The 25834-nt window shown below is 37.6% G+C and overlaps 4 protein-coding genes across 6 annotated transcripts in view; 2 read left to right on the top strand and 2 right to left on the bottom strand.

Moving 5' to 3' along the window:
• The window catches only part of LOC125232373 (protein transport protein Sec23A), a 28451-nt gene extending 19188 nt beyond the window's left edge, over nt 1-9263 (top strand). For 2 of the 3 annotated variants that reach the window (XM_048138012.1, XM_048138011.1), the window contains 3 exons: nt 7056-7121; nt 7704-7724; nt 8414-9263. In XM_048138012.1, the coding sequence (XP_047993969.1) occupies nt 7056-7121; nt 7704-7724; nt 8414-8503 (177 nt within the window). In that variant the 3' untranslated portion in view covers nt 8504-9263. The remainder of the gene's footprint in view (nt 1-7055; nt 7122-7703; nt 7725-8413) is intronic. The other variant, XM_048138013.1, reaches the window with a different exon arrangement.
• A 3826-nt stretch (nt 9264-13089) lies between these two features.
• Nucleotides 13090-17164, bottom strand: LOC125232374 (calcineurin B homologous protein 1). Its single transcript, XM_048138014.1, has 4 exons — nt 16758-17164; nt 16005-16268; nt 15132-15225; nt 13090-14472 (listed from the first exon to the last, which is right to left on the bottom strand). Exons 1-4 carry the CDS (start codon nt 16822-16824, stop codon nt 14328-14330), a joined length of 570 nt encoding a protein of 189 aa, XP_047993971.1. The 5' UTR covers nt 16825-17164; the 3' UTR covers nt 13090-14327.
• Nucleotides 17165-19185: 2021 nt separating this feature from the next.
• Nucleotides 19186-25834, top strand: part of LOC125232727 (coiled-coil domain-containing protein lobo-like) — a 159199-nt gene continuing 152550 nt past the window's right edge. The window contains exons 1-2 of the mRNA XM_048138486.1: nt 19186-19596; nt 19693-19818. Of these exons, the coding sequence (XP_047994443.1) occupies nt 19186-19596; nt 19693-19818 (537 nt within the window). The remainder of the gene's footprint in view (nt 19597-19692; nt 19819-25834) is intronic.
• On the bottom strand, nt 20601-25545 carry LOC125232445 (protein distal antenna-like). The gene is made up of 2 exons (XM_048138102.1): nt 25277-25545; nt 20601-23158 (listed from the first exon to the last, which is right to left on the bottom strand). The coding sequence occupies exon 2, from the start codon at nt 23140-23142 to the stop codon at nt 21646-21648; it is 1497 nt and encodes a 498-aa protein (XP_047994059.1). The 5' UTR covers nt 23143-23158; nt 25277-25545; the 3' UTR covers nt 20601-21645.

Genomic DNA, 25834 nt, shown 5'->3' with positions numbered 1-25834 from the left:
TGACTGCTCGCCGACGAGCAGTCCCTTTTATAACCAGTCCAGGTAAACTTGCCAGACCGACCCGGTTTCTTTGTCTACCGACATTATTGCCATAAATTTAAATGTTTGAGAGAAACGTACCTTAAAATGTTACAATTATTAAACATTATAATGGCAAATCCAACACGGCCATACTGACAAGTACTTCGATCTCGAAGTACAAAAGTATTTACATAGTTATACATCTTAATCTTGCTCTTATACTAAGTAGCCGCTCGTAGAGTAGAAAGAAAGAGTAGAAAGCTCCGTCACCTGTTGCGACATGACGTCGAGCAATCATCAGACACACAACCGACCAACAGTATTTTTGTAGCTGTGGGCCCTGGCATGAAAGCTCCGTCACCTGTTGCGACATGACGTCGAGCAATCATCAGACACACAACCGACCAACAGTATTTTTGTAGCTGTGGGCCCTGGCATGAAAGCTCCGTCACCTGTTGCGACATGACGTCGAGCAATCATCAGACACACAACCGACCAACAGTATTTTTGTAGCTATGTGCCCTGGCATGAAAGCTCCGTCACCTGCTGCACCATGACGTCAAGCAATCATCAGACACATAACCGACCAGCAGTATATATACAATTGACAACATTTCATATTTTTGAGTACTACTTTTTAGGGTTCCGTAGTCAACTAGGAACCCTTATAGTTTCGCCATGTCTGTCTGTCCGTCCGTCCGTCCGTCCGTCCGTCCGTCCGTCCGTCCGTCCGTCCGCGGATAATCTCAGTAACCGTAAGCACTAGAAAGTTGAAATTTGGTACCAATATGTATATCAATCACGCCAACAAAGTGCAAAAATAAAAAATGGAAAAAAATGTTTTCTTAGGGTACCCCTCCTACATGTAAAGTGGGGGCTGATTTTTTTTTTCATTCCAACCCCAACGTGTGATATATTGATGGATAGGTATTTAAAAATGAATAAGGGTTTACTAAGATCGTTTTTTGATAATATGAATATTTTCGGAAATAATCGCTCCAAAAGGAAAAAAAAGTGCGTCCCCCCCCCTCTAACTTTTGAACCATAAGTTTAAAAAATATGAAAAAAATCACAAAAGTAGAACTTTATAAAGACTTTCTAGGAAAATTGTTTTGAACTTGATAGGTTCAGTAGTTTTTGAGAAAATTACGGAAAACTACGGAACCCTACACTGAGCGTGGCCCGACATGCTCTTGGCCGGTTTTTATTGTTTGGTTTGAAAGAACTCAATACTAAAAGATACACGTATTTTTTTATTTTTCCAAAAACTGCTATTTTAATGAGAAAGTCCCTTATTACTACTTCGAGTAGAAAGAGCTTAAGAAGACACAGCTTTATGGCTCCCCACAGACAGTCTTAAAAATTCATAATCTTAAAAAAAATTTGTATGCAAATTGACAGTTCAAACTGACACTGACAGATGTCAGTGTCAGTTGAACTGTCAATTTCCATACAAATTTTTTTTAAGATTATGAATTTTTAAGACTGTCTGTGGGGAGCCTATGACTTCACATGTGTTGATTCATACACTTAAGAAAACGACAAAATAATTTCCAAAAAAAAAAAGTTTTAACATTCAACTTAAACAGTCCGGTATGTCTGACTGTCAAGTGTCACTGTCAAACTCAAGTGACTTCCTAACTGGAAGTTTCTTTTGTTATAGTGACAGCTCTAAATCAGCTATTGAGGTCACATCCCCATTAAACTATTTTTTAAGATTTTTTTGTTATCATAAAAATACGGGAAAAAAAATTATATTAATATTATATCTCGAAATGGTTTTCGACTTAGGGACACTGAAAATTTTGAAACGTTGTCAATTATACATAGTATATAATATATATTACACATTTTATTACATATGTATATATCCAACAAGGCTAATCCGGACTTAAAGCAATCGGCAAAAAAGCTACCTTTTTTTTTTCAGTTATTTATTGTAACCTTAAATTAATGTAACAGTATAGCAAGTACACAATAAATATAGCCAGTTTTTTTTGCGGAATGCTTTAAGATAATCAGCACTTAATATGGCCATTTACCATTTTGTATACTATTTTACATTTTCTTTACAGATATAGCATCATCGATAGGTATATCTTTCATCAAGTTTTATCACAAAATGTTTTTATCTTTGTACTGTACTGTAAAAAGATACAATATCCTAGGACTTCAATTAATCGAGCTATATATTTATTTCTGATTACTTCACGATCAATCAACAAGTGTGAATATTATTATATCTTCCAAACAGCTCGGCCAGTCTGACCTAACGACATAATATTTTATGAAGGGCATGTCATGTAAGATGCAAATGCCGTACAAACTGAAAACTCATCTTCCCTTATTCGTAGCTTATTACATGGTAAATAACGCTTTATCAGCAATAGTTTTCAGTAAATAGTATACCTAATATATTTATTAAACATTACAGTATCACATATTAACTATGTAATGAGCTATCTTGAGAAGTAAAGCATAAACGTGACGAATAATCAGGAAAAGAAGCATATAGAATCGCCCACTTATTTATACAGTTATATTTTGAAAATGGTCCCTTTTCCCAAAGAATCTTATTTATTTGAATCTATTCACACTATTTTCCGTAGGTACTCTACTCAGCATGAAAGATGAATAAGTACCTACCTAGTGACCCTTTTTTTTTGCAGAATCTTGTTCTGTGAGATTTGTATTATTGTTCATAATTTAATTTATTAATCTTATTTTTTTTTGCTTTCCTTTTTTTAATAATGACTTTCTTGTTGGGAGACCAAATTAATAATTGGTTCGTATAAACGAACCCGCTGATATGAAAACACTTTTTTTTTTGTTAAATTTGACAGTCGCCAGGATCCCTATCAGGAACCACTCGGCAAATCACTTATTAAATTAGAAAAAAGGTTTTTTTTAACCGTTTTCATACATTATAAATTTGTCAATCATGTGAGAGACCCGTAGAAACAATAAAGTCAGTCTCAAGTAAATGACGACACATGTAACAATAAATAATGATAAGGAATTACAAAGGCAGCCTTTATTACTACGCTTACTGAGCCACTAAATTCATTCCCTGAATAACTCGATAACAGTAAGAGAAAAAACAATATTTTCTTACAGAAATTAATTGTAATTTACCTAAAGAACCGTCCCCTAATATTAACGGAAATCAATAAAAATTCTTTGTAGATAATAATCTACCCAAACTCGAAAACCAGGCAAGCACAGAGTAAACTCTCTTTATAAAGCAAGTTGCGTAAGCCTTTATTTGCACTAGGTCCATTTATTTATCTACGTATATATTAATATGTATGTAAGTTCATTTATTGTATCTATATATGTTTATTTTATAATAGAATCAACTTGTATTTAATCATTAAAATCTCATACTGGCTTTTTTAATGGCGCCCACCAGACTATCTCTGTTTTGCCCAATGGTTGACTGATAGAAAATGACTTAAGGCGTTAAGTTCGCCATTTGTACTTGTTATTGTTAATTTGTGCAATAAAGTTCAAATAAATAAATAAAACTTTATTCGTTTTTGAGCCTAAGATATGCGATAACAGACACACAAACGTGAAAGTAGAATTAAAATCTCAGACACTTTCTTAATCGTTACTTCTCAACGAAAAGAGAAGACAAAATTGTAAACATACTCGCAATGATGATAAATAGATTTATCATTTATCAGATCAGTAGTTTGTCCGAAGTAACAGCTACTTGGAAAAAGTTTTAATGTTAATTGAATTCAAACCAATAGGGATGTGTGTGTAACATTACTGTTGGGTACTAAAAGTAAATTTTATTGGTCCGCAATTGGTGAAATAATTTTGAAATACGTTAGTGCGGGATACAAACGTTTAAGCGTTTCTTAAAATAAGCACAGCATTTATAGTAGCAAGTTTTGAATCTATTTTTTTTTATTAATTAGGTAGGTAAAGAAAGTCTACCATATTTATTAAATAGTTTGGTTTAAATTTAAATACCTCAAACTGTACCTACATGGTGGGCAGAAACAGGTTAAAATAAGCACAGCATTTTTAGCAGCAAGTTTTGTGTCTATTTTTTTTATGATGTACAACGTAAGTATGTAACTAAACTACTGTATTTAAATAAACCAATAACTTTCACTTTGAAGCCATGCCACTATCTGAAGAAAACACTAATATACTACTTTTAAATTTGACATTTTTGTAGGTAGGCAGGTTTAATTACTTACTAATTTGTTTGTTTTTGGTATAGTATAGTGAAATAAACAACGAAACCACCTAAAGTAAATCACATATCGATTGCCAATTTTTTTGTATCTCATTACAATGGCAATCCACTTAGGTCTCATTCTGGTCAAAGTGGAGAAAAATCATTATAAAATGTAAGCGAAAACAAATATTGGACAATTGAAAAGCGAGTATTAAAAAAAAATAAAAACGATTTTTGAAACGTACATATTTGCTTGAAAACATCGATCTTGAGTCAATTATTAGTATCAAATTTTTATTTATTAAGTGAAAACTGCCACTTTGCTAAATACATAAACAAAAAAAATATATTAGTGTTTTTAAAATTAGTGTTTCTCAAGAGAAATAGCTAAAAATATTTTTTGGAAAATAAAATAAACGTTGGTCAATACAGAGATTTAGACCCTATATCCATACGAAAATCGAAATATTGTTTTGCAGTTATAGGATCACTCCGGATCAGTAGTGTCGTAATACAATCTTTACAACAAGAACTTGTTTACCGAATTATGTCATTAACAAAATATAATCTATTCCCAAAGGAAGAAACTAAACCAGTATTGTTCTAAACCTGTATTGTTCAGTTCTGACTTTTATACCCTTTCTTCAGGATTTAACTGTTTTTCTTTTAAACAACATGATCTAATAAGAGGTAATTTATTTATTCAAGATGTCATAATCATAACACTAGCTCTTTCAATAACTAGCTCGATTAACTGCAGTTCCGTAATAAGTAAACAAAATCAGTTTAAAACACAGTGGGTACAACAATATTTCTTCAAAGCAAGATTTTTTACATGATAATGCAGAGCCCTCAGGGCCTTACCGACTTTAATGATCATAACAACGCCAGTCCATTCAGGTTTTCAGAAGGTCCCGAAATCGGTGCACCATGCGTCGGCCGTGCAGCCCCATCATCGCTGTTAGTAGGACCAAATGTAGGAAGCACAATGTTGTGGTATCGGCAGCCCGAAGAAACTTCACTCCGAATGGTGGTATGAAAGTTGGTCAGCAGATTTCAATCCGTTATCTCTGAAATAATTCACAGTGTTAAAAGATGGCTAGGTAAAACGTATCCCACTTCTGAATTTAGCATTTTGGTTATATAATGAAACGTTTTTATTTTATGCTTGTTTGAGAGATCATATCAATTCAATTATGCGACAGAGTATGTTAAAGGGGTATAATATGCAGCCTTTTGTCCAAAATAATAATCAACGTTTTTACTTCAAGAGAGGTAACTAACTTCCAAGGAACAAATTAGCTTTACTCAAATGTCATATGACCTATAGTGACTACTAATATGACGAAATAACTAACTTCCAAAGAACAAATTAGCTTTACCCAAATGTCATATGACCTGAAGTGACTAATATGATAAAATAATTGTAAACATTTATTTGTATTACAATTCGGGCAATTCTCCATTTAAGCGATCCTAATTAAATTTGTTTTTGGGATAAATTTAAATATGTAATTCAATTGGCAAATATGGGACATAATAAAACTGCGTTGGTTATAAATCAATGACACCAATTATATATTTACTCGTTAGAGACACATCAAAATATACTCAACAAGGGAGTAAAATCATAAACATGGTTACTATTAAGTTACGTATAATGAAATAGTAAAATATGCTTATTTTTAATTACAATTTCATTAGTCAGTTTCATCAATTTATTCAGGTAGTTTTCATTAATTAATTTTCATAGTTAAATACGGGTAATTATTATTAAATAATCAGACATAAACAGCGTTGTAGAGTTGTTTATAACGAAACACTAAAACATTAACTTTTTAATTACATCTTCATTAACCCATTTCATAAATTAATTCAGACAATTTTCATTGAATAAATTCAGGTATTTATTAAATAATCAGATTAAGGTACTTCAAATAATTTCATAAATTAATTCAGACAATTATTATTATTATTATGATATAATTATGATATAATCAGATAAAGGTACTTATCTCTGTTCGTGGCGCTGGTAGAACTAAAAGTGACTGCTCGCCGACGAGCAGTCCCTTTTATAACCAGTCCAGGTAAACTTGCCAGACCGACCCGGTTTCTTTGTCTACCGACATTATTGCCATAAATTTAAATGTTTGAGAGAAACGTACCTTAAAATGTTACAATTATTAAACATTATAATGGCAAATCCAACAAATACGCAAAATCGAGCATATTCCGGTTGATTTGGAGAATTTCCAGGCATTAATATCCAGTTTCGGAACAATTTGAATGTAATATCATATGTTTTTTAAGAACATAAAGATATTATGTGAGTGTGTTTAGTAAAACGTCCCCCTTTTTCGGTTACTATTGAGGCGAGATTTACTTGCATCCTTATATAAATAAAATGACAAAGCGGCTTTATAGCAATCGCTCGCAATTTCCCGTGCACACTCACATATCGTCTTCGGTTACCGCGATATTTACTCATGAAATAAAACTATGGAAGCATATTATATCGCGTGTAATGAATTTACAATTCATCCTGACGTTTCGAACACTTTACAGCGTCCGACAGGTGACTGAGGAAATATTACAATGTGCAAAAACTACCCACATACAAGAAATATTAATGAACCATAAATAATATAGATTTTTAAGGCTGGATCACACACTGTTAATAAAGCTAGTTGTACAATGTGAAAAAAAAAATACATTTACTATGTTGTAAATTCATTATACGCGATGCAATCCGTTCCCAATTTTATTTTACAACATAAAGATGTTATAAATAAAGGGTTATAATTATTATTAACTTCACATTAATTATCTTTTCCAGGCCCGTTTCCTGCTGTCGAAAGTCAACCCGTCTCAGACACATAACAACATGTACGCGTATGGAGGGGTGAGTGGCATCTTTTCAAATTATATAACTTTTTGCCATATTAATGAAATTCGTACCTGTCAAATGCATGATATTCAGAATTTTAGCTCCCTGCTCCTACAAGTTCTATTAATTTCATTTACATTTATTTTATAACACTTTTACAGACTACAGTGAGTACTCTGCATCGATAGCATGGTCGCGCGATAAACGATAAAACATCAGGCCGCCATCGCACTTACAAATAGTGCGATAGGGACGGCCTGATGTTTTATCGTTTATCTCGCGACCAATGCTGTCGGTACAGAGTACTTATAAAGAAGAGGTTTTTTAGAACGTCATAATTAAGTATGTTATGGTAGAACTTAGAACACACTTGCATTTTCACTGGCTTAGACGTTGGAGGTTATATAGTTTCAAAATGTAATAAGACGCGATTAATAATAAGTCTGATTTGTACATTTGGTTTTTATTTTTACATATATAGGACAGGGAGCATTTTTTAAATGATTCGCATGGCGTGATATCCCGACAAGAACCGGCCATTACAGCATGGTTTTAATTTTTTTTTTTTTGTTTCATCATTGTATTGGCGAAAACCAGGCGATGCCGATGCCGTCAGCGGTAGTATTTTTTTTTATTAGTTGCTTTTAAACTAATCTTGGTGGGAACTCAAAATTTTATATTGGCTTTTTAAAAATACGCTGCAATGGCATTTTTTTTTTCAGATTGACTTATTCATTTCAAGGCATGCGTTTGCTAAATTACGCTGTTTAGTCGTTACAAAATCTGTTTTATTCATATTATATTTGAGGAGTGTCTTTTCAAAAGGACTTATTTCTATAAGTCCTTTTGAAAAGACACTCCTCATTTCTTCTTATCACGAAAACTTACTCCTACAACTTTTCTGTAATGTATTTATTTATTATGTATAAACTCTTATAAATAATATAGGTATGTAGTGTCTGTTTTTATGGGGCTAAAGAACGTTTTTTTCTGTATTTTGTATTTTTAGGATTCTTTCATAGGTATAATAATTAGGTATGTACATAATACTTGATCTGGCAGAGTGAATAGTCACTAGAGAGGGCCAGTTCATTCATGGTTTATAGAATGCTTAGCGGGGTATATATCTACACATTTGATTTATTTTGCGCATTTTGGTCCTCTGGGTATGGATACTCTGAGGTATATTCATGATATTTAACGCACCTACTAACCAATAACGGCAATAACATAGATATAGCCCTAAGTTATTAATATTTATCTCATTTCCACAACTCCCGAGTACTTATACAAGTTTATTTAAACAGGATGGTGGCGCCCCCGTGCTGACGGACGACGTGTCGCTGCAAGTCTTCATGGAGCACCTGAAGAAGCTGGCCGTGTCCTCCACCGCCTAGTCGACGTCCCACCTTGTAGGATAGGCAGGTCTTTAGGGCACCCGGTTATGCCTGGCAGTACATCTCTCACACAGAAGCTATCTTACCGGCCTAGAAGTGATATTCGTTGAGGCTACGTGGCGAAATGTACGCAACTACGATGCGTAGTGTGAACGATTGTACTTTAGGCTATAGATCCTGGTCTGGTCTGGTTGGTTTAGGCCGAAAATACACTATTATATGTTTATCATATATATTTGATTGTAGGTCTGTATGCCCCCCTTTTTCTCCAACGTGAAGAAAAAGGACGGCATGTTGCCTATGATCATATTTTTATGATAAACATATGATAGTGAACTATCGGCCTTAGTGGTAGAGGAGAAGTGTCATTAAGGAGCCAGATTTTGAGAGCCCCTTGCATGATTTTAGTATATAGAATTTCTGAATGACTTCTGTATATAGAAAGTGAGAGGTAACGGTATATCGCTACAGTCATTTAAAAAATTAAAGCTTGTATACAGCTTGGTCAGAAATTACCAATACAATTGGTTCTTTCAAAACCTTGCTCTCTTTTACCACTTTCTTCCTTACATAAAGAATGTGTGCAAATTTGTTACTGTTGGGACAATACTTAGAAGATTTTATTTAACCAAACATCATCCGTCAACACCTCGCTCTTCTTTCCAAGATCGCCGCTAGTTAAGTTAAATTTTGTATTCTCCATTATAAATTAAAACAAATGTTTATGAAATGATTAAATTATTTATTTTAAGAAAAAATATATCGGTCTATACATACTCTCGCCAATTCCTCTTCTCTGTACAGTTTATTTTACAATCCCTGTCATAATAATATATATTTGAAAATAAATATTGTACAATAATAATGTAGTGTGTTAATGGTACCTACGAGTAGTAACATGAATACATTCACTATCGATTATATCCTTTAAGAACCCTTCTTGTCTAAATACTAACTACTCAGCTTGTTTATACGACACAAATTCTTAAAATGGCTACTTATATATTTGGTGGCTTTAATAGACGACGAAACACTTTGCTTTACAAAGAAGTAGCCAAGGGTAGCTCAACCTACGCAACTATGTTAAATGCACAAAAACAATGCAATAATTTAAACACCTAAATTATAATTTAATAACACATTAACCCCCTTATTCATAAACGTTCACTAAAGTTATTAAGCCGATAAAGTTCGTTTGTCCCTTTCCGACGACGTATTGGTGTGATAGAAAGGGACAAACGAACTTTATCGGCTTGATAACTTTAGTGTACGTTTATGAATAAGGGGGTAAAAAAACATTATAATAAATATGACACCTATAGACAATTAGACATATCATAGTCACATGTTAGACTCTTTACTGAAAAAAAAAGTTTTAACATAAATAGGCATAGGATTGTCGAAATTACAGTTTTGGGACATAATCTCTGAGATAACAGTACTAATGTGACACTGTTTTTTGAAAAGAGCAAATAAAAACTAATGTCAACAGCAATCGTATTACTACATCTAATAAAATTTGCAAATTAATACATAAAATAAAAACATTGAAAATCCATCGCACTTAAAATCCATCGCACTTAATCTAATGGTCGGTACCGCCACGCCGTCAGTGGCGTTGCGGACTAACCCTAGGCTATTCTCCTTAAGCCGTTTTCACACTATCCGATCCGATATCGGATGTCGGAAGCATTTCAATAGAAAAATCCAAGATGGCGCCTGTAATGTATGGGATATCGGTCCGACATCCGATATCGGATCGGATAATGTGAAAACGCACTTATACTGATCAACATTTGTTCGGCGACTTTTAAAAATAACTTGTATTTTGATTTTTATCACCCTTGAAAGTTTTTTCTAAGAGGTAATGTATTGCGAATTCTGTTAAGTCTAAAGTGTGACAGACAACGTCAATGACAACAATAATGGCGTACATTGAAGCTAATATTTATTTTGTATGAAAAATTAAAAATTTAAAGACTTCATAATTTTTAAAAGTCACTGAATAAATGTTGATCAGTATAAGGAGAATAGCCTACAGTTCAATTCTTCGCCTTTGTTACAGGCCCCACTCTGTATATAATGGAACTAAGATCGGTTTTCTTTAATTTTAAGTAGTTTTTTTTATATTTAAAATGTAAGAGTTTTGAATGATTCACGGTTATTTTCGTTAGACTTATATTCACGGTCTATATCCCGGTCAATATAAGTTTAATATTTAAAATGTGTTTTTAGGGTTTCGTAGTCAACTAGGAACCCTTATAGTTTCGCCATGTCTGTCTGTCTGTCCCTCCGTCCGTCCGTCCGTCCGCGGATAATCTCAGTGACCGTTAGAACTAGAGAGCTGAAATTTGGTACCAATATGTATATCAGTCACGCCGACAAAGTGCAAAAATAAACAGCGGAAAAAATGTTTTATTATGGTACCCCCCTACACGTAAAGTAGGGAGTGATTTTTTTTTTCATTTCAACCCTAACGTATGATTTATTGTTGGATAGGTATTTAAAAATGAATTACTGAAATCGTTTTTTGATAATATTAATATTTTCGCGAATAATCGCTCCTAAAGAAAAAAAAGTGTCCCCCCCCCTCTAACTTTTTAACCATATATTAAAAAAATATTTAAAAATCACAAAAGTAGAACTTTATAAACTTTCTAGGAAAACTGTTTTGAACTTGATAGGTTCTGTAGTTTTTGAAAAATATGGAAAACTACGGAAGAGCCGAGCGGCTTTTTACCAACGCGGCTTTAAAAACCGGCCGAGAGCGTGTCGGGCCACGCTCAGTGTAGGCACTGAGCGTGACCCGACACGCTCTCGGCCGGTTTTTAAATATTATGTTGTTTTAATTGCATGGAGCACAGGAAGGTCCACATCTATGTATTGGTTTTTTGTAAGGAAATACAACTCTACGCTACGCCTACCTGCTTTAGTTGACTGTTGCCACACTGAGACAGTGGATGCGCCAGAGTATAAAAGAGTGATTACTATCTCTTGTCAAAGATCTTGTTGAGACGAATCAAACGAACCCAAACACGAAGTGGTTTCAAGACCTGGTCGTGGAATACTCTTGACTACCTTCCAGCTTCATCATCAGATCCTGGGTACCATCTCTTGTCAAAGATCTTGTTGAGACGAATCAAACGAGCCCAAACACAGAAGAGTTTCAAGACCTGGTTGTTGAATACTCTTGACTACCTTCCGGCTTCACCATCAGATCCTGGGTACCATCTCTTATCAAAGATCTTGTTGAGACGAACCAAACGAGCCCAAACACGGAGTGGTTTCAAGACCTGGTTGATGAATTCTCTTGACTACCTTCCAGCTTCATCATCAGATCCTGGGTACCATCTCTTGTCAAAGATCTTGTTGAGACGAACCAAACGAGCCCAAACACGAAATGGTTTCAAGACCTGGTTGATGAGAACTCATGACTACCTTCCGGCTTCATCATCAGATCCTGGGTACCATCACCTCTTGTCAAAGATCTTGTTGAGGCAAATCAAACGAGCCCAAACACGAAATGGTTTCAAGACCTGGTTGATGAGAACTCATGACTACCTTCCGGCTTCATCATCAGATCCTGGGTACCATCACCTCTTGTCAAAGATCTTGTTGAGGCGAATCAAACGAGCCCAAACACGAAATGGTTTCAAGACCTGGTTGATGAGAACTCATGACTACCATCTGACTTCATCATCAGATCCTGAGTACCATCTATTGTCAAAGATTTTGTTGAGACGAGTCAGTAACCTCAAATGATATTCAATAATAAATAATACTTACTAAAAATATTAGTCAAGTTAATTAGTTAGTTACCAAAGTCGTCAACCCAAGGATCAAAGTTTTCGGTCGCAGTATACATGCAACAGTACAACCAAACACGCACACAAGTGCGGTTTTGGACACGGCGGGTGCCGCACACAATGACAAAATAACTTCGCGATCGTCGAGCCGCGTGCGGAGCGGACTAACATACGTCCTGCCTCTACAAGCTCTGCCGCGGTACTGACATCGCAAGCGCGCGTAACCGGTAATAAGGAGGCATTTTTAAAAAATCGTCAAAAATATTAAATTGCAATTAATAGAAAACTTTTGCATAAAATCTGTTTGAGTAAGCGTTGCAGATTATTTTTATATTAAAACTAATTCAAAAACACGTAAGTTTTCGAAGAAATTGACACTTATTCTGAGGTGATTTCTGAAACAAATTGGATTCATCATATCCTCATTTACTCTATTCTAAAGCCTTATAACAAAGAAGTAGTCTCAGATGATTGTAGTACAGGATATACATAATACAAATTTACCACTTGAAGCATTCAAAACTATCCAAATTTTACAAATTAGACGGACTAAGTCAGCACTTTTCGCGGGTTTTCCTAAACATGCACCAGAAAAAAAATCATAATTTATTAAGTGAGTTAATTTTTAAAAATCCAGTCTCACAACATGTAAGTTAAGAAGATGTCCTAATCGAATCCTGAACTTAATAAGTCTTTTAGATGACGGAAAGTGTAGCATTTTGCCGACTAAAACTATCAATTTTACATTATTACGACGTTTTCGTTGAATGCCCTCTTAATATCACCACTATACACCAAATCATGTTTTTACACAACATGAACCGTAACTAAACGACGACAATATTACGTTTCACAAAATAGGCGTCCCTTTAAATCTAAGTACGGTACAGTGAGCAATAATTTGAATACAGCGAAAGTGCCAAATAAACGCATACAGGACCTTATTGCCTGTACAGTCGAGTATACAATAGTGTTTGTAGGTACTTTGGTTGTATTCAATGCTGCCGACTGTCGGCCAAAGTCCCAGGTAAACCGAAACACACCCCTATTTATATGGTAATCAATTTTTTCACTGAAATCTTTTGTTACTTTGCCCGAATGCCCGCCATATATTTGACTCTGATCTGATTATAGTGAACAGGTTTGCTTCTATGGAATAGTGTCATAATGAGTCAATTGGTTTATTCTACAATAGGGAACTTGACTGTACTTAAAATAAAATATTTTTCACCACACCAACTAATGGTAAAGATCAATTTTGCTATTCGAAAACGGATAGCAAAATTGCATTTTATCCACAAGAGTTCAAAGCAATTTCATACAAATTTTAACTTGATGCCTTGAGCTGGCTGGTAAAATTTACCTACAACTAATTATTTTCAATCATAAATATTTAGTAGATTGCTGGATTTGATTTAATTTAATGTTTTATAGTCAGTATTTTGTTCGTGTTGGTGTGGTGAAAAATTTTGTGTTTCACTCGGTGGCAAAACTGGCAAAGTTTGTTTAACCTACGTGCCTTGAAACCCTCGCAATGCTCAGGATTCCATTTTTTAAATATTGGAATCTTTCGTTTGCTCGGGTATCAATATTGACACGTGTGGTTAAACTACATTTTCCTTAAGGCAAAATGGCATGGAAAAAGACACGTCGCGCCGACGCGGCGTCAGGCTTTGCCATACAGTTGGCCCGACGCTACGCTCGCGAGACGCTAGATGTGGGGGGACCCTAACAGACAACAGACAGTCGGGGCCAGGTCAGTTGAGGAAGCGAATGGATATCTCCCGTTCGACGTCGGTGCGGTCGAGCGCGTGGCAGAACTCTTTGAAGGAGATCATGTGGTCGTTAGCCTCGCTCTGCTGTATGGACCCGCGTATTTATTGAACAAAAATCAGAACTACATTTTCCTTAAGGCAGATAATTTATCTAGGTGATACAGGTAGGCCTGACAACACTCGACTATCAAAAAAGTAAGAGCCTTGTTACACTTGACCGTAATGCAGACAGTCGGGGCCAGGTCAGTTGAGGAACCGTATGGACATCTTCTGTTCGACGTCGGTGCGGTCGAGCGCGTGGCAGAACTCTTCGAAGGAGATCATCTGGTCGTTGTTGGTGTCGGCTTCGAGGATCGTGCGCTCGGCGATGCTGGTTAGTTGCTCTTCGCTGCGAAGTTAAAAGCATATACAATTTAAAAAGGGGATTGTTAATATTGAGAGAGGAAAATAAGAACTAGGTACCTATGTTTGCTCTGTTAGCAACAGAGCTGATTCAAATAATTGTAGCACAAATATTATTGAATATTCAAAAACCGATAAATATTTTGATCTTATCACAAGCTATTAATACAGTATTACATGCATATCTAATCAGCCTGTGGAGATTAATAGGATTACTCTGCAGTAGCTACTTTTCTGAGGCTGACACTCTGTTTCTAGAAGACCTAATGTCTGTAGTATATGTAGTATGCTATGGCACAGTTGCTGCAATTTTAAGGTTTAGATAAAAATAGAGTGTTGTATACTATATTTATCTGTTTATTCCCCAATAGAATGGCCTGTAGCACCTGTACCGGTCAAAAATATGCAATTTTCTGCTGAAACTTAAAACTCCAATGCAGTGAATTAATACACCTAATTTAATGCAAATAGTAAAACCACAATAGCTTGACAGACTAATGTGAAACTCCTAAAATAAAAACATTCTTAAAGGATGCCAAATCACAACCGGCTTACATACCCCATCGGCCTGTGGACCATGGGAGTGCCAGCTTGAATTGATCAAGCTATAATAACCACATAACATGAATAAAATGTATGCTATACCTAATGTTGACTCCAACCATCATGTGCAGGATAGCGAGCAGCTCATCCCTGGAGATCTTTCCGTCATTGTCCAGATCGTACATTGAGAAGGCAACTGAAAAGAATCAATGGTTATTAAATTATTCTATGAATGAAGTACAATATGGAGTTTTGGACTCCATGAAGTATTGCAGATGTTTGACTGGAGGCCAAAGGGGAGTGACCTCTCCTATTTTTATTTTATTCAGAAAATGAAGGAAATGACAGTTCACACTGCATTGTGCTAGACCAAATGTTGGGCATTAATTTATTGCTTGCATGTAGGTAAATTAATATGCAGAAGTTTTGATTTGATTAAACAATGATGCATAAACAATAGTATGGCATGATAGTCACATGGCTCTATAGTACAATTATGCTTATCAATGAGTGTTCTTTCTGGAGAAGCAAAGGTCAAACATTTACAAAGTCGTTGATTGATAACAGCTTTTTTTTTTTTTATACTATGTTGGTGGCAAACAAGCATACGGTCCGCCTGATGGAAAGCGGTCACCGTAACCTATGGACGCCTGCAACTCAAACAGTGTCACATGCGCGTTGCCACCCCATTCGAAACTTATACACTCCCTTATGCTGTGTTAAGTATAAGTACACAGCAAAAATGAGTGTACGGCTTAACCTTAATATGGTAACAATACTAATAATTATCTTGCACAACTATGCTATTTTTTCTGGGTCCTAGAGTTATGTATGCCATAGCAGAAAGTACATAAATCAAATGCCTAGTCCCATATCTGTCACAGACACTTTAATTAACACATCAAAGGTTATTAGTTCTGTCAATTTTTGATGTCGGCATTCCAGAGGTTAATCAGGGTAATTAGTTTTACTTACATCTTAGTTTTTCCTCCCTGCTATTCAATTTGTTCTCTCTATTCTTTCTAATAGGCCTGAAGTGAGACAGCACTCTCATGAATTGTAGGAAGTTGACTCGGTCATCATGACTCTCGGCAAAGAAGGAGTGAACTATGCGCTCACTGAGAGGGTTAATGGCCAGTTCGGGTATGCGGAGGAAGTCTTCTCGAGATAATGTACCACAGTCATTTTTGTCCAGGGATGTAAATCTTGAGTATAGGCGCTCAATTTGGTTGGGAGTGACTGTGGAAAAATGGTGCAAAATTTTATCCTGACTCAAGAAATAGTACTTAATTTGTTTAGTGTTTGAAATAAAATTTGGTTTGTTTTGTTTCTAAAAAAAACCCTAAATTAATCTTCAATTCCACGAGCACCTATTGTATTGCATTGCATATTTCTGTAGAGATCTTAAGTAAAAAAAAAAAATCTGTTAAATACATATACCAGGGCCTATATGATTTAGTGGAAGGGCTTTGCCCCTCTGACAATGGCCATGAGACAAATTAATATAATATACAAAGTACCTAATGACAAAGAAAAGTAATATATTGTAATAAAATACTATGTACTATGTTATAGGTACCAAAACAGTATTTAACCAAATGAAAGAGTTTAAATCACAATAAATCCGCATTTTGACCTTTGATACACTGGGCAAAATGGTAAAACAAGGAAATCGCACTATACGTAAACAAATAAAGGTCAAACAAAAAATGCGTAATTAAAACTTACATCCAGTTTCCTCTTGAATTTGAGCTATTTCCTCTACTCTCAACATCAAAGACGATTTGTTTCCCATTTTAGAATATGTCCTACAAGTACAAAGTCAACGTACACTTGATAAGCCTTGATTAATCTAAAGAACGATTAACGCGATTGGAACTTAGTTTTGTAAACGATTAGTCACAGTCGTACTTTAAACTTTATTCTTAAACTGAATATACATAACACTCATCTTAGTTTATAGCACAAATAACGAATTTGTTAATGTATTTCGTCACCACAAAATAAATAGGCGGAAAATAATTGTCCTTCAGATCGTTACACGATTTTCTGTAATCATTTCCATGCTGAAAATGTTATAAATCTGATAGTCATAGAACAGACAGCACAAGGATATTGGAATGGAATGACAGTTGACACTAAACTAAACTGACGTCCTCAATTTTCTTTCACTGTCAGTTGTATCGTTGACAGTTATTTGAGGGTTGCCAAGTAAAATCATGAATTTCCCATTGATTTCACTAATTTACAGACAATTTAATTTTGTAGTATACTAACTGATTTATTCACTAAGATGCGTGCTTACGCTTGTATAGTTATTCTGTTATTATAGAAAACATTAAAATACGTCATTAAAATAATTGACAAAAATAATCCATACTAATATTATAAATGCGAAAGTAACTCTGTCTGTCTGTCTGTCTGTCTGTCTGTCTGTCTGTCTGTCTGTCTGTCTGTTACGCTTTCCCGCTTAAACCACGCAACCGATTTTGATGAAATTTGGAACAAACAATCTTTAGACCCTGAGACAGAACATAGGCTACTTTTTATTTCGAAAAAAAGGGATGAAGGGGTTGAAAAAGAGGTTGAAAGTTTGTATGGGATTTCTTAATTTTAAATGATAAAACCATGAAACTTTATATTTTAGCACTTGATAAGAAATCATTAAACATATATTTAAAGTCACATACAGGTCGAACGCGATTAATTAACATTATTTTTACCTTTAAAATAAACATGGTGGGAAATAAACATTAACTAAAAGCGGGTAGATTATATTTATTTGTCTACCCCGAACATTTATATAAATTAATATCGGGTAGTTTTGTGTTGTTTACATCTCCGGTGACATTTTGCTGGGACGTCAGTCTTCCGCGACCACGGCCAGTGCAACCTGGCCGAAACGTTGGGAAAAAAGGTAAAAATAATGTTAATTAATCGCGTTCGACCTGTATGTGACTTTAAATATGTGTACAAAGCGCGAGAACTTAAAGTGTTATATCATTAAACATCTTGATAAGGGATAGGGATAGGGATAGGGATAGGGATAGCGATAGGGATAGCGATAGGGAAAGCGATAGGGAAAGCGATAGGGATAGCGATAGGGATAGCGATAGCGATAGCGACAGCGATAGCGGAAGCGATAGCGATAGCGATAGCGGAAGCGATAGCGATAGCGATAGCGATACGGATACGGATACGGATACGGATAATATGGGTATCGTTAGCGGAATACGGATAATCGGTCGGCGGTCTCTTACAATCAGTGTGCTCTAAGACGATCGTTGTTTGCTTGCTTGAAGATTACGTTTGCGATAAGTATAAGCAAAATGTAAAAAATTGTAAGGGATAATAGAAAAAAGTACTTTTTACCCACCGATCATAGTGTCGAAATACGGGCTATGTGGGATGTTTATAAAGGTTTCCCCAGCGTATATAGAATTACCTACGCTGTGGTCGATGTGTAATATTTCTACAATCATTGCAAGCAAAAGTATTATGTGCAATCGAAATAAGCGCAGATAAATATACCTACAGAGAAACCTACGGTCCCTACGGATCCAAATGAAAATCTTAATGAATACTTTTATTACGCGGGCGAAGCCGCGGGTAAAAGCTAGTAATAATTATATTAACGCATATGTGTGCTGTGTTGTAGGCACTCTGCACGTAACTTGTGTTATGTGCACATTTTCATACTAGCCCCTAGACTGGAAAAAAGGTTGTCGGTGACAAAGTTGCTAGTGGGCGCATAGCATACCCATACGAAGAGAAATAAGAAAAGATTCCACTTACAAGATATAGAAGACATTTTTTATTTTTTTTATTTGCGCCAACATTGCGATAAGTGTATTGACTGATCGTGACCCCCATTTAGATTTTGACGTGTATGCAAATAATAAAACTCAAAAAGTTCAGAAAAGTTTACATTCTGGCAACCTTAAAATACGTAGGATTATTTGAGCGTCTTATAAAAACGTAGGAGTTAAATCATTCCGGAAATAATATTTTTACATTTCAAACATTGTATTTCAGTTGCTTAGCAACTGTAATCGTGGTTTTATTTAGTTTTGTTTATTTTATACTACAGTGAATCCACTTTTCAGTTTATTTCCTTTAAAAATATAATTTTGATGTATATGAATTGATACGAAAAATGTCACAACAAACAATAGCATTTTTGGAAAGAAAATCCGATACAGAACAATTAGAGCCTGTTATAGAACTAGACGAAAAACTTAGTGTACTGTTTGACCGACCAAAAGAAGAAGGTGAATTCGAAGAAATCCCACCCCGAATATTCACTCTCAAAGTTGTGAAGGAACCGTTGACTTTACCATCATTGAACAACGCCATCTATGAGTTAGGTGTGGTAAACTTATGCTGGCCTGAGATTACTGAGCCTGTGTTTGAAACGCGAACATGCTTTCCTCCAAGTTACTACACTAATTCCACAAAGGAACGCCTGTTGCTGGCTTATGCGGAGAATTTCAGGCGCCAATACAATTTCCACTATAAATTCAAAAGACCTCTTCTGTTACAAGCACCCAATGAATGTGGTTTGCAGGTACCCTCGATTTTTTTAAATTTTTGTTTAACTATTCACATACCTAATTATCTATCAGATTAATTTCATTACTATTATATTATTGTTTCTTTGTAGAAAATGGTTAGTACTACCATCCGGCCTACAAAACTGTGTTTCCCGGACACCAACACATGGCAAGGTGTCGCTTCACTGGTATCAGACTTCTTTGACTACGAGCCTCTGACGAAGCCTATGTTATTGGTAAGTGCTTTCAATTCTTCAGAAACTTTACTTTGTGCTTGTAAGTAGTAAGCACATTCAACTTCTTCTTCGGCGAGTTTTATGTCGCTGTAGTATACCGAACTGGTCAACAGATGGCGTTACAAGTTTCTTATAAAACGTAACATTGAAAAACATTGGATTATCCTTGTTGCTAATGTGGTGTCTGATTAACAATAACACCATCGCGTTTCCTCCCGTGGATGTCGTGGAAGTCGACAGTGGGATATGGGTTCAATTGTGTTTGTGGCATAGGCGAGAGGCTGACAATTACTGCAATATTATCACAGTTTCGCTTAAGTACCTACTGTGTACTGTCAACTACTTAATTGCTAAGACTGCAACGTGAGAAGTTTCATGTGGTCTGCCTACACCTTATAAACTTGTCGTTACAGTAATATCGAAAAAAAATTGAGCTTACGGGCTTCTACTTATATGGACTCTTAACACTGACGAGCTCCTTACGTACCTATACTTATTCAGGTTTTCCACGGTTTTATCTTTCATCGAAAATGTAAAATGAACTTTCCTACGAAAATTTCAAGAGCTTATTAGAACGAGCCGTTCAATGTTTCGATCATGTCTATTGTTCATAAATACATATTCATTTGTGATATTTCAATTTGGCGATTATAGGTAGGTATTGAAATTCAATTTATAGGTCCTTACGTGCATTTCTCGGTATGGTTTAGCAATTTGCCAGAAATGGGTTGGTTAATGATTTGACCATGATGCAGGGTAATGGGTAATAAAAGTCAATGGCATAAAGGTTCAATCAAGTTTAATCAACATTTTCGAGATCACAAACTCTGTGATACTAGTCATAATTTTATAATCCAAATTTTTAATTTTGTACAAAATATCATCTCTCGAATCTTTTTATTTATAATAAATGTGAAATGCAAATAAAGTTCCTCCCATTGGAGCAGCTGGGTTGGGGCCGCGGGCCGCGGCCGCGGTGGACAATATTTAACATTACAATAATACACTCTATTATTTAGGAATGTACTTACAATATTAATAATCTCTCAATAATTTATAATTTTGATCACAGTTTCCTTAACTGTTAACTTTAACATATAATACAATTCCGAGTGACATCGAGAATGTCTACTATATAAAATACTGAGCAATAGAAAACAATTACACAACGAGTCTAGCTCTAACGCGATAGAGTCATCTATACCTTAACAATATTACCTTGTTCGCACGATTGGCACATCGAATACGATCGCATCCTTTCGCTATTTGGTTTGGTATCTGTCCGCGACTGGGACAAGTGGACTCTGTCCGTCGGTCCTCCCCACACCCCCCTGCACGCACCACACACGCCTAAATACACAGTGAACGGTTGAAATGACGCCGTGACTTAGCATTAAGTTTTGACTTGAGGTAGAACATAGGGATCCAACTATAAACTATAAGGATACAACTAGGAATGTAATCATCAAATGGCAACATACAGCGATACTCTTAATAATTATTATATGTATATCAGAATGTGTGCATCGGAAATCAATTTGTTTAAGATCCATTTAACAGACACTACACTTATTATATTTGTTAAACTGGAAAACTGTAATTATTAAAGACATTCAACGAAGCGGCTCGACGAACTCCGCAAACAGTGTCGGGTCTTAACTAGTCTTATGACTAAAGGGAAATAATGCATAGCTTTTCTTTTAGAACAAAGAAATTACGCAAATTTGGCTACACATATCACAAGTGAACGCTTACTGGCGACGTAGACTACATATGTACACATAATTGAAGATATTCCCTGTAGCGAGGGGGCCGGGTGCAGCCCGCTTATTTGCGACGCGCCGGATCGAGCGTGGCGGCGGGCGCGCGGCGCGCTCGCAGGTTATGCAGCAGCGCCCGCAGCTGGTGCACATGCATGCGGGTCACGCTCGGGTCGGCGCTCGCCTCCAGCCACGCCAGGAACTTGTCGCCGTGCTCCAGCGCCTCGGCCGCGCCCGCCTCCCACTCGCCGGGCAGTGCGGCCGCGGCTCGCGCCTCCCCCGCGCCGTTGTTAAATAGTAAACTGTCGAGCACGGTGCGCGCTTTGGCCTGACTCTTGTTTTCGGTGGGCTCTTTGTTTTCGGCGCCTGCGCCGGGGCTGGCGGCGGGCTCGGCCACGCGCACCGCTTCGCCCCTCGGCTCTCGCACGTCACCATTTTGCGGGGGCTGCACGGGGCTCCTCGTGCTAGGTCGCTCCTCCTCTGTTTTCCCTTTCGTTAGGTGTGAGTACAGAATATTCTCCGATGTCTTATCTTTTGGCACCTGCGAGGCCGACTTGAGCTTGTCTTCCGGCAGAGGCATCGCCCCGCCGAACTGTTTGTAATACTGCCACAGCCAGGAGTTTCGATTGTAGTCAAGATGTGAACTGATAGGGACCGTTGGCGCAACAGGCTTTGGTGGAAGGCTCGGTTCGCTCTTGCCGAGGGTTAGAGGGTGAGCCGCCGTGGTCTGCGATGTGAGATCGAGCATAGCTTGTTGCGTTTTGAGCCAGTACCACAGGGAGTCATCGACCGGCTGGTTAGCGGTCGTAGACGAGACGTGATGACTTGATTTGGAGCTGTGTCTCGAATATGGGTCCGAGTGAGAGTAGTGGTGGGTCTTGCTGCGGTGCTTGCTCGGTTCGTTCATGTTTAGGACGCCATTATGTGCGGGCTTGGGAGAGCGCACAGAGCGTAATGCACGACTCGCGGGCTGCGCGGACAGTGCCGATAGGCCCGGGTTCAGCTGCGCCAGAAGTGTCAAATTGGTGGCGATCTCGTTGAAGCTGAGACCGAGGTGTGAATGTGCAAGACCAGGCAGATGCGCGAGCCCGGATAGCGGACTGATGGCACTCATGGAGACGCTAGCGCCAGGGTCGGGCCTGCGGTCGCGGGGGGATGGCGGAGCGGGAGCGGGGGCGGGGTCTGCGCGGCGGGTGGTGAGCTCGACAGGAGCATCGACGGGCGGGGAGGGGTGCGGGGCGTGCGCGGGTGCGGGAGCCGGAGCCGAGAGGTCGAGGCCGGCGTGCGGTAGCGGCGCGGGCGAAGTCGCAGCGGGCGACTCGGTGCGCGCGCGTTTTTCAAGCGGCTCAGTGTCGCTGCTCTTGTCGGTGTCAGGCGACGACAATCTCGACGTCATGTAGCGCAGCTTGTCCTCGTTCTTGCACCAGCCGCGCAGCGTGGACTCGGGCACGCCGATGTCGCGCGCGACTGACGCCTTGGACTCGCCGTCGTTCACGCGTTGGATGGCCTCGATCTTGTCGCCGGGCGTCAGCGCGCGCATTGGACGCTTGCCCTTCGTCGCCATTGTACCACCTCGCCTTCTGCAACAAAATTATAACACTATAGAACAACTGTCTGTAATTAACGACCGTAAAAAATATTTGCTCGAGAGATAATGCGAATTCAACAAGATGCTATGCCACAATTGACGACAGAAAACATTTGTACACTAATCTGGTGATCTTGTAGGTACCTATATCTATTGCTCAGACGTGACAAAATACACATTTATTTACGAGTAAGTAGTATCATTCCTATTTCATGACAACAATACACGATAAGTACACGGACCCTAATCACAGTATAATAAAGAGTACTATAGTACAGTATGGCCACTCCTGCTCCCCGCTGAAAGTGCCGCCCACCCCCCTCAGTTACCTCAGTTACCGCCTGTCAAAAACGCGAACAGTCGACCTGTCATATCTCACTCATACAAGCATGGTACGCGTTCACCTACACGAGCTTAGAATGTGTGCTAGGAACGCGCCTCTTTCATATATTTGATCGCCAGTTTCCGAGATGTGCCGTAATGAAAGAAAGAATGAAAGGGCTAAATTTAATTTTGACCTTGTAAAATTGTTCTGCAAAGGAGCACTAAGATCGATCCCTTTAGGGAAGGGTGCTAATTCCCCAATAACAAATACATAATTGATTATGACAGGAATAAATAGCTAACAATCTTTAATTTAGTGTTTATATTTTCAATTAATAGCAAACTTTTCTCATAACAAACTTTTTTCATTACTTGAATGATTTGTAATAAGTGACATTTCCAATTCCTATAGTTACGCGTCCCACAGGCCACGATTCGTTTGTGTCGCATATCGGATACCTTTAGTTTTGTAATAATGTCCTGTTTACCTACAATGTCACAGATTGCACAAATACAGACGCGGACGTTGCACCGCGCGTTATCAGCGTCTATTGCACCGCATACAAACATTCTTTACTACCGACGGTAACACGTTTATTCATTTAATAACGTTACAAAACTTCTGAATCGCAATTTAGGTAATAGAGTTTACGCGAACCCATAAACTTGCGAAAAGATAAACAAAAAGAAGACATAAAATTATGACCTACGACAACAGTGGGCGGCAAAAGTTGTCGGGTCGTTGACACGGTGACCTTGTGCGCGCTCTGCTCTCGGTCACCGACAGATGGCGCTGCGTGTACCGAATCGTGGACTTCTTCAGTTGTGTACTGTTTTGACGTTTCTGACAGCATTTTATTTATTTACTCCTGTTTGTTGGATGTCCTGTCTTTAGTTTGCGTTTTACATTTAGCTATTACATTAAAAAAAAATTGAATTGATTTGTTTGTTTCACATATTTTTAAAGATTTATTTTGTGTTAATTATCTGCTTTAATACGTTTCGTATATTTGCAAAATATTCTCATGTTACGTTTTAAAGGTTTCAAGTAATGTAATGTTATAATTTTATGCTAGTCGGGATTTTGATTAATTTCTAGTTTATTTCATGACTGTTAGTTTTTATGGGGTCCGATTTCCACGCGTAGCTTCCAGTTAGTTATGTACAAAAGTAACAAAAAACTGGGGGTAGGTAGCGCTGCCTAGGTATTAACTATGTATATGAAACATGTTTACAACTATTTTTGGTTGATTACAGACTAATGATTTCGCGCTTTTTTATGTTTTTTATTTTCCTACTTTTAGAAAAATATTAGCGAAAATATTGGATTAGCCTAAATTAGCCTTAAACATCAGTTACCGTTTAAAAATGGAGAAGAGATTAGGTAATATGCATGTAGCTGTTAAACTTTATCAAATTATCAATATGTGCAGCACTGTTTAATAGGCAGAATGGCAGAAGTCACATAAAATAGTGTCACGAATATTTTATATAAAATATTTATAACTTCAAATATAAAATAAACTATTTTACGGCCAAGTGCCAAGGTTTAATTTTGAAAAGTTAGGGTAAAATACACTACTCTAACTACTACCCAATTTTCCATCGCTGGTTCAAAGGGTAAAATCAATTTAGAAACAAATTCGCAAAAACAACATAAAACTGAATCTTTAAAACTTCAGCAAAGTTTTTGTTTTGATGTGCAAATTTGCGGTATCCTGCCTAAACAACAGGTAGTCTTTACCCAGTTGTGAACTAATCTAACTTTTCTCGGCACTGAACTTACTTGCGAGCCGGCACGTGCGCGCTGTTTACAATGTCCGAGAGTGCCGCCGTCTTGCAGGAGTGTCTGGCACTGAACAAGCGTATCACGGTGCGCTGAGCGCTCACTGATCACTGTCACTGATCACGGTCGCTGGACGTCCGTCGCGGGGCGCGCGCGGCGACTGTGTGCGGTGATAAGGCCCGGCCGCGGCCGGCCGCTTCTCGCCTTTGTGTCCGGCCGGGCGCCCCGCGCCCCGCGACCTCCGCGCCGCCGCGCGGTAAACACCGGCCTAGCCCCCGCACTTTATTATTGCAATTAATTCCCTTCGACGCATCAGCTTTCTCGGCGACCATTACCCTCGCGACAATCGCCCCGTTTTCGAACGCTCCTTTTTCCAAGTTCGCCCGTGGAAAGTTTTCGGAACAATAAAGACGCCCCCTTCAAAAGTAGAAGTACTAAACTTTGTCTCTTAATATCGTCTCGCGTTCGTCTACGGAGTAACTAGTTAGCAACTAATTATGTACGCACTTTTGTTCTTTCAACAAACAAAGTTTGCTTAGATAAGTGTTTACTAGCGAT

Source organism: Leguminivora glycinivorella, chromosome 13 (genome assembly GCF_023078275.1).
Source record: "Leguminivora glycinivorella isolate SPB_JAAS2020 chromosome 13, LegGlyc_1.1, whole genome shotgun sequence".
In the NCBI taxonomy this organism is placed as follows: Eukaryota; Metazoa; Arthropoda; class Insecta; order Lepidoptera; family Tortricidae; genus Leguminivora; species Leguminivora glycinivorella.
The sequence above is the reverse complement of the archived record's forward strand: the minus strand, read 5'-3'. Positions and strand labels throughout refer to the sequence as shown.